This window comes from Crinia signifera, chromosome 9 (genome assembly GCF_055691185.1).
Source record: "Crinia signifera chromosome 9, ASM5569118v1, whole genome shotgun sequence".
NCBI classification, from domain to species: Eukaryota; Metazoa; Chordata; class Amphibia; order Anura; family Myobatrachidae; genus Crinia; species Crinia signifera.
Genome location: NC_139225.1, coordinates 4,030,901 through 4,043,381, shown reverse-complemented (window position 1 = coordinate 4,043,381; position 12,481 = coordinate 4,030,901). Strand labels below are relative to the sequence as shown.

At 44.9% G+C, this 12,481-nt stretch overlaps 1 protein-coding gene across 1 annotated transcript in view; it reads left to right on the top strand.

The window, feature by feature from the left end:
- AK8 (adenylate kinase 8) overlaps nt 1-12,481 on the top strand; it is an 86,558-nt gene that overhangs the window by 42,153 nt on the left and 31,924 nt on the right. Inside the window, exons 9-11 of the mRNA XM_083160929.1 lie at nt 245-376; nt 1,116-1,205; nt 10,132-10,273. Of these exons, the coding sequence (XP_083017055.1) occupies nt 245-376; nt 1,116-1,205; nt 10,132-10,273 (364 nt within the window). The remainder of the gene's footprint in view (nt 1-244; nt 377-1,115; nt 1,206-10,131; nt 10,274-12,481) is intronic.

Below are 12,481 nucleotides of genomic sequence, written 5' to 3'. Positions count from 1 at the left end.
CGATCCAGAACCCCTTAGTGTTGGGTTACTTTATTTTTACAAATAAACTTCAAAATCCTCACTAGAACATATGGAGAAGACGGGTGTCCTTATGTCGGCATACCGGTTGCAGCCCACATGAACAAGCCAATTTCGACACCTTCCTTAACTTACCGCCTGCATTTCTTTGTATTATTTTAGTTCGGAGAGTATTTTATGTTGTTAGATAGTATACTAACATGTTGGGTTCTTTTCTCTTCTGCAGTTCTTACATTTGTATTAAGCAAACCACGCTCCCTGTCCCCTTATACACCAAGGGTTCTTCTGTATGGGCCGCCAGGCAGTGGGAGGAGCCTCCAGGCTGCATTACTGGCAAACAAATATGACATTGTCAACGGTAAGTGTAAGATTGTCTCTTAGGCCATTTGTCTCTGTATATCCAGTCTCTATGACTCTGTGACTGTCTGCTTTGTGTGATCTCATTCTCAAGTACAAGGGTTATTAATGAACAAATGGCAGACAGCAACAGAGAGTGAGCGCTAAAACAACCCTAAATATAGTGTGTTCCAGCTGCTAGCTAAGTGGGATTACTTGATCTTTGAGAAAGCCACAGCTAGATGAAGGCGGGGAAATGCGTCAGGTCCTGATTGCTATAGCACCCATCCAACGCCGGCCGGCATACTGGAGTCTGGATTACAAACCAGGTTACGGTCCCTGGATGTCAAGGCTTTTTATTATTATTAATGTTCATTTGTTCCTAGCGCTATCTCCACCTACTCGCAAATGCATTCCCTAGACCAGTGCTTATCAAATGTAAACTGCTCTCATTTTCCTGGTCGCCCAGCAGGTGCACAGGTGCAGTCATTACTCACTGGTGGTGATAATTACTTCACTTGTGATTCCGTGAGGGTACCTGGAAAATATACCCTGTTTGGGGTCCTGGGGACCGACTTTGAGAACTTATGACCTAGACCAGTGGTTCTCATCCTCATTCCTCAAGTACCCCCAATAGTTCATGTTTTCCAGGTCACACATCAGGTGCACAGGTGTATTCATTACTCACTGACACATTTTAAAAGATCCCCAGGTGAAGCTATGAAACCTACGTAAAAGTTTTTCACCATTTATATCAACAGTTTCATGCGGTCAAGTGTTGAAGGAAGCCGTCGCCGACCAAACAAAAGTCGGTCAGTTGATTGAACCATACATGGAGAACGCACAGCAAGGTTGGTCTCCCAGCGTTTTATATGCTGTCTCATTTACCAAGAACAATTCAGGTACCTGAGTTGCACCAACATTTGTGTTCTGCCAGAGAAGGAGCCAATCAAAATCAGTCCGGTTAATTTCCAGCATTCCCGGAAACCAGTCAGCAAATGACCTCTACTGACCAGCATGTGTGATGGTGTGTGCAGTGGCGTAACTATAGCACCGCAGCCCCCGCGGTCGCGGGGGGGGGGGGGCGCTGTGCATATGGGGGCGCCGGGGGGCTGCAGTGCTATAGTAATCCCCCCGCCCCCCATCCCCCGCATGCTTACCTGTCCGCGCGTCCCGGCTCCCCTCCTGGTTCCAACAATGCTATGGAGACGATAAAATGGCCGCCCCATAAAGCAGACTGTTCTCTGAAACTGTCTGCGGTATAGGGGCGGCCATTTTATCGTGGTCCGTCTGCATAGAATTTATTGAAGCCAGGAGGGGAGCCGGGACGCGCGGACAGGTAAGCATGCGTCAATGGGGGGAGGGGGCACGGGGGGCCAGCCGGACGGGGAGGGGGGGTGCCCCAAACAAAGCTACGCCGCTGGGTGTGTGTGTGTGAGATGGTGTGCGTGTGTGGTTTGTGTGATGGTGTGCGTGTGATGGTGTGCGTGTGATGGTGAGCGTGTGATGGTGAGCGTGTGATGGTGAGCTTGTGATAGTGAGGCAGATGTATTAAGCCTTAACAAGAGATAAATCCAAGGGTGATAAGAAGAGATAAACGTCAGCCAATCCCACTGCCATGTTACAGTTGGTGTTTGAAAAAAGTCAGTAAGGAGCTGATTGGCTGTACATTTATCTCTCTTTATCACCCTGGCATTTATCTCTTGTTAAGGCTTAATACATCTGCCCCAGTGTGCGTGTGTGTGTGCATGGTGAGCATGTGATGGTGAGCGTGTGTGTAATGGTGTGTGTGTGATGGTGTGCGTGTGATGGTGTGCGTGTGTGTGTGCGTGGTGAGCATGTGATGGTGAGCGTGTGTGTAATGGTGTGTGTGTGTGATGGTGTGATGGTGTGTGTGTGTTTGGTGAGCATGTGATGGTGAGCGTGTGTGTAATGGTGTGTGTTTGTGATGGTGAGCATGTGTGATGGTGTGGTGTGTGTGTGTGATGGTGTGCGTGTGTGTGATGGTGTGTGTGTGTGATGGTGAGCGTGTGTGGTGTATGTGTGATGGTATGCGTGTGATGGTGAGCGTGTGATGGTGTGTGTGTGTGTGGTGTGTGTGTGATGGTGTGCGTGTGTGTGTGATAGTGTGTGTGTGATGGTGCGCATGTGTGTGTGATGGTGTGCGTGTGTGGTGTGTGTGTGATTGTGCGCATGTGTGTGTGTGTGTGTGTGATCAGATTTCCAGGTGTGTACAGAGCCCTGCCCTATTCTGCGGTGAGTATCTGCTGTTACAGCTGCTGCTTGGCATCAGGTGACATGCATATTCTAGAGAGAGTACCTGCTTGAGTACAGGTGATTGAGGGAAAAGCAAGTTGGGCTCTTGAAAATCAATGGTTAAAGTGGCAAGACATTTCCTAAGGAATCCATATCACCAGCCCCTAAAATACCAGTAAGGGGCCTATTTACTAAGAGTTGGGCTGTAAAACCTGACATTCGGCAATGCGTTCCCTCTTCAATATTGGGCATAAATACTCAGTGTCGGGGTTTATAGCAAACAAGAACATTTGTCCCAGATGTAATAGTTTGTGATTTGGAGGTCCGAGCGTTATCACAGAAATACAGCCCCTACATTATGATTTAGGGGTAAAAAAACCTGGTTTTGCCTTAACCCTTTGAGTGCCAACGTTGCTGTGAGCGATCCTAAAAATTACAGCCACACGCAACGCTGCGAAATTTACAGCATTGCGCGTGGACCAGAATAATGTCCTTTATGTACGTCATATGTGTTTAATGTAAAACAACTATTCAGAGACCCTGTTACAAATCCCAATATACACTCTAGATGAATTAGACTGCAAGCTTCGGTGTTCAGAAAGGAATGTACACTTTATGTGCTATGCAGCGGGTCCTGTGTGGTCCCATGTCCGCTTTCTCTGACCTAAGCAGGGAGTTCCACCTGATGTAAAGTCCCAGACACTGAGCACATGGTCAGGTAATCTACCACAATTTACTCAGCTAACCCTTTTGACCTGGTGGATTTGCACTGTAAAATGTCCCCCCTGGAAGGATTTGGGGGGGGTGCAGTTGGGCAGACCAGCAGTAAGGAAGAGTGAAGAGGAAAGCACAAGGATAAGAAGGGGAGTGAGGAGGGGGAGACTCAGTGGGGACCTCCTCACGCTTCATTCCAGAAACCCTTTACTGTTGGTGTGTTCGCTGTAGCTGCAAACAGCACTTGGCTGTGTAAATAATTTACCAGTTGATTAATAGACACACATGGGTATAATTAGTAGAAGGAGAGACAGCAGCTACAGTAACGGGTACAGCGCTTGGGGGAACAAGAGACTTTAAAAAAAAAATACTTATTTTCCTTTTTTTTTTTTATCCCTTCGGTTTTTTTATTTGGAAACTTTCTAGGGCACCGGGCGTTTGAAGATGAGTTGGGAAGAGCTCGGTTGCTTCTGCTCTTTTGAAGTGGAAATAGGACAGTTTGAATCTGTTGAGTTACATTTTTCACTAGCTTTCAGAGCCCTGCAGAGCAACTCCCTTCTCTATACATTACCAGGAAAGGAAGGAAAGAATCTCTTTCATACTCACCTCCCACCTTTCTATAACCCTGCTCCAGGGGCCAGAATCCCATTACCGATCCATATATGACTGACCGCATAGGTAAGGAGGGGGGTCAGCCCTGCTGGGGGCCATTGCTGGTGCACATAGACCCACCTGTGTTCCAAAGCAATCGTGTGTTACTTAAACCTCTTCAAACAGTGGTATACTATAAAATTACACATTGCTCATTTTCAATCCATTGGCTTTTTATTTTCTCCTTCCTTTATGGGTTATGGGTGGGCGGCCATTTTAACTGTTGAAGTTACCTCAGAAACTGACAGAATTTAATGGAGGAGCGTACAGCACAATAATACATATATAATATGGGCCAATATACGGTGGTAGGCCATACTGGTAGTTCTTCTACCACTTCAGTTGTAATAATATCAAATTCCATTCACTTCTATTTGTTGCGTACCACCACTGCTGTGACACACACATATGATGTGTAACAAACGGTGGTGATGTAACATAAAACACAACTACAAAGTATCCACAACAGTTAAGCCAGGAGCCTGATTCACAGACACACACGTCAATGGTCAGATGGTTTCTGTAACTGCGCATGTGTGGAAGGTTCTGAAAACCACTTTGGGGCAGGCAGAGTGTACGTTCAAAGGGGCTGTTGTGTTGGAATGTTGCAAATGGGGTGGCTTGTAGCGCACGCATAAATGGTCCATTCAGTGGGGGCATTATGGGAGTGTCATGTACGGACTGACCAAGGGAACCCCATGCACTTTAGACAATATAGACAAAATATTGTTTTAATCTACTTCGGAGCAATATATAATGAGATATATGTGTACCTGAGGTTAGAGACGAGGGAATGATCTCTCTGGCTTGGGTCGAGGGTAGTAAACAAAAATACATATACTCCCAGCCACCCTCTTTCACCCCCCATTACTGCCTCCCTCTTCCACCCCCCCCCCCCCCCCCACCCCATTACTCACTTAATATGCCTCTCTATCCCATTAGCGGTCACTTCACTTGTTTTGTGCCCCTCCAATGCTGCTCTATGTATGTACGTATCTATGTCTCTATGTCTCACATGTAGAGGCCATACTGCGGTCACTTGCTGGGGTCCTGTAATCATTTTTGTTGTTTGAGAACCCCTGCTATAGATGCACCAGCAGACTGTACCTAATATGTGTCTGACAATTGAATCAGAAGCATAATAGTGTTCGTATGTGTTTGCAATTTAACTGATGCCTTTGTTCTTGCACCTGAAAGGGGATACGGCCGTATTGTTGACACCACTTAGGTCGACAGACATACACTGCTGCAAGAAATGGCAGTAGTGTATGGTAACTGTTAGTCTGACTGGCCGAATAACACGTGATCCTTGTAGTACAAGAAGACTGCTCGCATGGTCCAATCACTGACTTTAAAGTTTGAAGGTGCGTACACACGGGAGGGGGGGGGGGAGATATATTGCTCAGTGTCTCCTTTTCATCAGTGACCAGAGATGGTCGCTGATGAAAAGGAACCTCTGCTGGGGGAGCCGCAGAGGTAATTAGCTGAGTGATTACAATGGGGCAGAAAACGGGAGCGCGCACCCGGCGATTTATCGCTGGTGCGCATTCCAATCACTGGGAATATGGTCGCCTGCGACCATATTCCCAGCGATTATAGCCCCTATCGCCACCCCGTGTGTACACAGCATAAGTCTGTCTATTACTTGATTTGTTTACGTTAATCATTGTCGTGCATTGCGCTCATTTTAAAAACAGATGCAGCAAATTCAGTGTTGTTTGTAATTGCTAGCAATATCGCTGTGTGCGGTCAGCGTTAGGGAACCTTCTAATCCATTACACATCTTACATGTTACTTGTCTTGTGTAATGATGTTCCACAGAGAACACAGAGGACGATACTCAGGCAGACCACTTGCTGCCTCAGTGAAGCTTACAATGTAAATTCCCTGCCGCAGTCGCAGTAATGGGTACACACCATGACCAGCTTGGTCTGATGCCAATGATGCTTCCAGGCATGGCCCTGTGAATTTCGACCAGGGCAAGTCACCTGCCTGTACATGGAAAGAACAAACTAAGGGTTCTGTTTACTAAGCCCTGGATAGAGATAAAGTGAAGATATATAAAGTAGCAGCCAAGCAGCTCCTAACTGGCTGTGTTTGAAAAATGTCTGGAGTTCATTGATCAGTACTTTATCTCTCGCTCTCTCTCTCATTCAACTTTATCTCTCACCAAGGCTTACTAAATAGACCAGACTGGCCCTCTCCGTGAGGGGGCAGCCAGTTCAGTGTGGCAGGGGGGGTGGAGCCACTGACACGACAGGAAAGGGGTGTGTTTGGGGGTGTGGCCAGGGCAATTTCTGGGTTCCTCCCAGCCATTCTGGGGAGTGGGCAACCCTGAAAAAAAATCCTCAATGCACTCAGGTAGTATCTTGATTTCTGGAAACAAATCCATGGCCTCTGATACTGGGCCAGATGTATCAAACTTCAAAAAGTGATAACATGGAGAGTAGTAAACAACCAGCCAATCAGCTCCAAACGGTCATGTTACAGGCTGGGTTTGAAAAATGACAGGTAATAGCTGATTGGCTGGTTGTTTATCACTCTCCATGTTATCACTTTTGAAGTTTGATATGGCCCACTGTGAGGCGGCAATGCTAACCATACAGCTAAAGTACCACCATAAGGATAGCTACAAATTGAACCAATATATATTATAAAGCTAATATTTACCCAGAAATGTTTGTCCTTCCTTTGTGACCCATTTGTCAGAGCTCCTACAAATCCCAGTAATGGTTTAGTCTCCCCAAGCGATTGGCAGTGATAAACAACAACGTGCAATATATTTATATTGTGATTATAAATACAATCCTCTTGTGGCCATACACTTATACAATTTGGGCCCTTGCCCCCCGATTATGACAGACCGGGAGGAGAAATCAGATGAAAAGTGTCAAATCACAGTGCTTTATCTGCTGCGCGGTCCCATTCTCATCGGATCCGGAGATCACATGTGCTGCATGTAAGATTTCTCGGATCCGGCAGCACTTGCTGGGGTCGCATACTATACATCGTATGCAAAAGAACCGCAAGCTCCTGGGCGGTTCAAGGGGGATTGTGTGTGACTCCTTCCTTCAGAGCAGTGGCATGAAGGTCTGGCGGCCTTAATGCTTCATTATAATAGTGTTTCTCAGACTCAGTCCTCGGGACTCCTAAAAGTTCACATTTTCTAGACCACCTACCTTTTTAGGGATACAGAGTCTAATGGGTCCTACATATGCAGCGATTTTGGGTAATTTTCTAAGCGATCTGACTAGATCTGACTAGATCGCTTAGAAAATTACCAACAATTTCTCCGTTTGTAGCGATGCCCGGCCCTGTGTGTTGCCATTAGATTTATCCTGCATGCTGGATAAATCTAGTCAGATCTCCAGTGTTCTGTCAGATCGCTCAGCACACATCACTGGTACATCGCTGTGAGCTGAGCGATCTTACTGAGAGATCTGAGCGATCTAGCATTGCTCAGATCGCTGGCGCACATTGCTCCATTTGTAGGCCCCTAAAGAAACACTGCTTTATTATATTGTGTACAAATAGAGTAAAGGGATTTTGGCCTTTACAGGTAACACTTGCCAGGCTCATCTTTATCACGAATAAACATACTATATTATTATTATTATTATTATTATTATTATTATTATTATACAAAAACAATACTGATTTGCGCTTAGTTTAGGAAAGTATATGATGAGGCTGCCTCACTAACAAACAATTGGTACAAACAATACACAAACACTTGTGGGATAGCGCCTTATGAAGTTATGTGATCCCCCAATTGATCTTTTCAGCCTTCTTTCAAGTGTTATTTCAAATGATATGTACAAACAAAGTCCATATAATTATTTTTATTAAAACGTCTCTTTTTTTCAAAAAGTAGAATTCCATGGAGATTTGGTCAGTGCACAATTGGTGTTAACAAGCTGAATCACTCAACGCATTTCGCCTCTTAGTGAGGCTTCATCAGGGGTTCACTAAAGATTTGCACATAAACAATTATTGTGCTGTTGAATACATAATTAAATACATGCAAAATACACATACATAAAATTATAGAGGTTTTACTAAACGCAAAAAGTCCAGTATGTTACAAAACTTATATCATTTTATGTATGTGTATTGAGTTCCACCACCTTCACTTTAAGCCCTGTATGACACCTTATGTTTCCTCAATGTATGGAATAATTAACATATATATATATATATATATATATATATATATATATATATATATATATATATATATATATATATATATATGAAATCTTGCTGGCTGCAGGAGCTGCGTGTTCCTTAGTTTTAGTTTTGCTCCTAATGTATTGCTTTACAATAATTCGCCTTCCATCTGTTTCCATACCAGTGCTTAGAGTCGCTGTTTGCATGGCCATTTGCGTTCCTTAAGGAATATTTCTTGCATGGCGTGTACTCTCTTCCCCGGTGATTCATTAGCACTTCTATAGCGATGTTGACCCTTCCCAGATGCTTGTGGTTCTCAAGCCTTTCCAGCAGATAATCCAGGACATGCAGGTCCCACTTCGAGCCTGCAGATGGCAGTAAACAATAAACAAACAATTCACTCTCCTATTATCCCAATTCATGTATCCACTGTTTAAGCTAGACTCCGGATCCGTGCCTAAGAACTGTCTCTACAGCATGGGTTAATTAAAACTGCTAGATTAGTGTACCACTTATTTCTGGCAAAGCCAAACTGTACATTTCTTGTTTATTAGTAAGCAGCACTGTCCCTTGTTTTGCTGATTTGATTGTATAGCACAGGGATAGTGCTGTTGACCTATCAGATGATTACAAACTGACTTGTGCACGTCCCTGGATAGCCTGTAAGGTCTATTAGACAATAACGCAGAGTTATAATTGTAGTGTCAGAATAAACCTGTTTACAGTATTTGTACCTGCAATCCGTTTCACAAGACTGATCGCTGTTGTACGAATTCACAATTCGTTCGAATATCGAACGACTTTGCATAGCCTGTCGCTATCTCCGGTGATTAATATCCAGCATGCCTGTCGCTATCGCCGGTGATTAATATCCAGCATGCCTGTCGATATCGCCGGTGATTAATATCCAGCATGCCTGTCGCTATCGCCGGTGATTAATATCCAGCATGCCTGTCGCTATCTCCGGTGATTAATATCCAGCATGCCTGTCGCTATCGCCGGTGATTAATATCCAGCATGCCTGTCGCTATCGCCGGTGATTAATATCCAGCATGCCTGTCGCTATCTCCGGTGATTAATATCCAGCATGCCTGTCGCTATCGCCGGTGATTAATATCCAGCATGCCTGTCGCTATCGCCGGTGATTAATATCCAGCATGCCTGTCGCTATCGCCGGTGATTAATATCCAGCATGCCTGTCGCTATCTCCGGTGATTAATATCCAGCATGCCTGTCGCTATCGCCGGTGATTAATATCCAGCATGCCTGTCGCTATCGCCGGTGATTAATATCCAGCATGCCTGTCGCTATCGCCGGTGATTAATATCCAGCATGCCTGTCGCTATCTCCGGTGATTAATATCCAGCATGCCTGTCGCTATCGCCGGTGATTAATATCCAGCATGCCTGTCGCTATCGCCGGTGATTAATATCCAGCATGCCTGTCGCTATCGCCGGTGATTAATATCCAGCATGCCTGTCGCTATCGCCGGTGATTAATATCCAGCATGCCTGTCGCTATCGCTGGTGATTAATATCCAGCATGCTGGATAAATCTAGCTAGATTGCCGGTCAGGGCCAGTGATGACACATCGATGTGCCCTGAGCAATCTTGCTGAGCGTTCTGAACGATGAATGCTCAGCAAATCTCCCCGTGTGTAGGCCCCTTTAGAGATATGTCGGCATCTGATTTTGAGATATCAGTGATTTATTTACAGAAATGAAGGAATTTATAAATAGATGAGATTGTAAAATGTTCCTTTCTCCAGTGAAAACTGTATATTTAGGTGGAAATAGTTAATAGGCCCCTAATATACTTCTGACGTATGAATAAATTGAGCACGATATTTCATAGGGGTACTTGCTGATGGTTTCCGGGTGCCTATCTGCAGCACACTGAGATGAATATAGTGTTTGCACAGAAGCTGGTCCGTAGCAGTGACTTGGCGCATTACTCTAGAGCTGATTGCATTCTCTTTGTTCTTAGTGCCAGATAACCTTGTGCTGAGGGTCCTGGCTGACCGCCTTAGCAGATTGGATTGTGCTACACGTGGTTGGGTTCTGCACGGATTCCCCAGGGACGTGGAGCAGGCTGGTATGCTGAAAGATGCGGGATATGTCCCTAACAGGTAAAACTTGGTCTTGCTGACTCTCTTTTTATTGCTTATTTATTTACTGTTTGAAAACTGTCCGGCAAGCAAGAAAAGAGTTAAAAGCTCGTGTTAACCAATAAGATGTTGGCTTTTACTTTGTAACCTGTATTAGAAAAATTACATGTGGGGCCCATTCAGACCTGATTGCAGGGCCGCAAATTTGCAGTGGGCAGTGTTCAATTAGACGCAGCCTGACGTGCACATGCGCATAATTAACCATGCTCATGCGCAGGACTGCCATCACAAATCATGGGGCCCGGGACTGAGCAAATGGGCAGGGTCGGGCCCCACATAGCAGAGCCGGTGGTCACTATCGGCTCCTCCACCTTCCTGCCAGAGACGCTGACAGAGCCACCAACAGCACCAGCATTATGAATAAGGCTCCTGATTGGCTGCCCTATGAAAGCCCGGGCTTCCTGATTGGCTGCCAATCAGGAAGCTCCTATTGGCTGGCAACTAGTGCCGCTGCTACATTCATAATTTGCTAGTGCTGCTTTCCACAGTCCGCATCTCTGGCAGCGCGGTACTAATGGCAATGCTGCCATATGGGCCCCGGGACTAGAAGGCCCCGGGACTTTAGTACCCCTAGACCCCCCCTGTTGGCAGCCCTGCTCATGCGCAGTCCCCTAAACATTGGGACGGGGCTGAACTCGCAAAATAGCGAGTAGATCAGAGACACCCCCTTACTTATTATTTATTAAGCACCTTCTCGAAGATAATAGATTGGTTGCCAATAGCAACATCCCATCTTCTATAGAACTCCCATCTTAGTAAATAACCCTACAGTATGTATCTTTTTTAGCCTCCAGAAAAATTTGAAAAGGAGATAATATTTGTAGGACAGTTAAGAAAGTTACATTCGCTGTAAAGATACTTTATGATATTGTCAAATTCCAAACCCAATATTGGAGTCATCTCATGCCTGCGATACAGTTCTGTAAGTGTTCTATAAAAGCCGAGGATATAAGTCACGGTTCTCAGACAAACTTATTCCCCTGTATATTTGCATATATATTTGATATTTGCTAGTGCTGCCATAAAGGCACACGCTAACCCCATATCATTTTTCTAATGGAGTTGTAAAGAATTCCACTTCGGTAAAAAAAATTCTAGAAAGGTTCTGTACATTCTGTCGCCGTATCTACCGCAAACCGGAATTAACCCTTCTGCTCACTTCTGTGCTGAATCCAAACTGTGGGCCTGATTCGGATCCATATCCGCTGCCTAGCAAGCTGACAAATGCCGCTCCGCCTGCATCCGCCCCCTACCAGCCCGCCCTTCCTGCCCATCATGATGCAAACGCCACGGCGAGTGTTTTGGTTTTTGCATTTTCAGTAAATACCATCACTCTCTACTCATGAAATAAAAATTCACCAATATACTGTATTCAATGAGGTCCGGCTAGCCGAAAAATCCGGACATAATTATTCAACAGCGGCTATTTTTTGGACGTTTTTTTCCACCAATGCGGATTTGTTAAAAAGTCAAATCTGCATCGTGGAAAATTATACTAAACACATAGATTGAATTGAGTAATTCGCCAATACGTGTGTTTTCCGGCAGTGCCTATTTTTCCAACAGTCGAAAAATCTTCACTTTAATTGAATAGGTCGGATGTAAATCAGATGGAAAATCGTTGAAAAGGGAAAATTTTCCAACTGTTGTGGAGACGTGGCTTAACCCCACCAGACACCTCCAACAGTATATATATAATATATATAGTATATATATAATAGTCTGTATAAGGATGCACTCGTCTGTATTAATGTATATACAGAAAACCGGGCATCTCAGGCCTTGCACATTCGGATGTGCGGGTAAATACAGTATTTGCATAAAGTCTCAGTTAGGCTACACCAATGACCAAGCTGCTGACACTTCAGTGACACACCCCCCCCTCTGAATCAGGCCCATAGTGCTTATAAGAGAATAGACTCATATAGATACATTTACAGTAGGTATTCACCCTTTAATGTATTTACTGACACCAGGTTATCCCAGACTGTCACCATGTGGCCATCTATAGCTAAACCATAAAGCTAAGGCCAGCTTCACAGACATGGGATCTTGTTGCCTAGGTCACAGGTTCTCAAACTCAAACAGTGCATGTTTTGCAGGTCTCCTCACAGAATCACAAGGGAAATTATTAGCTCCACCTGTGGATCTTTTAAAATGTGTCAATGC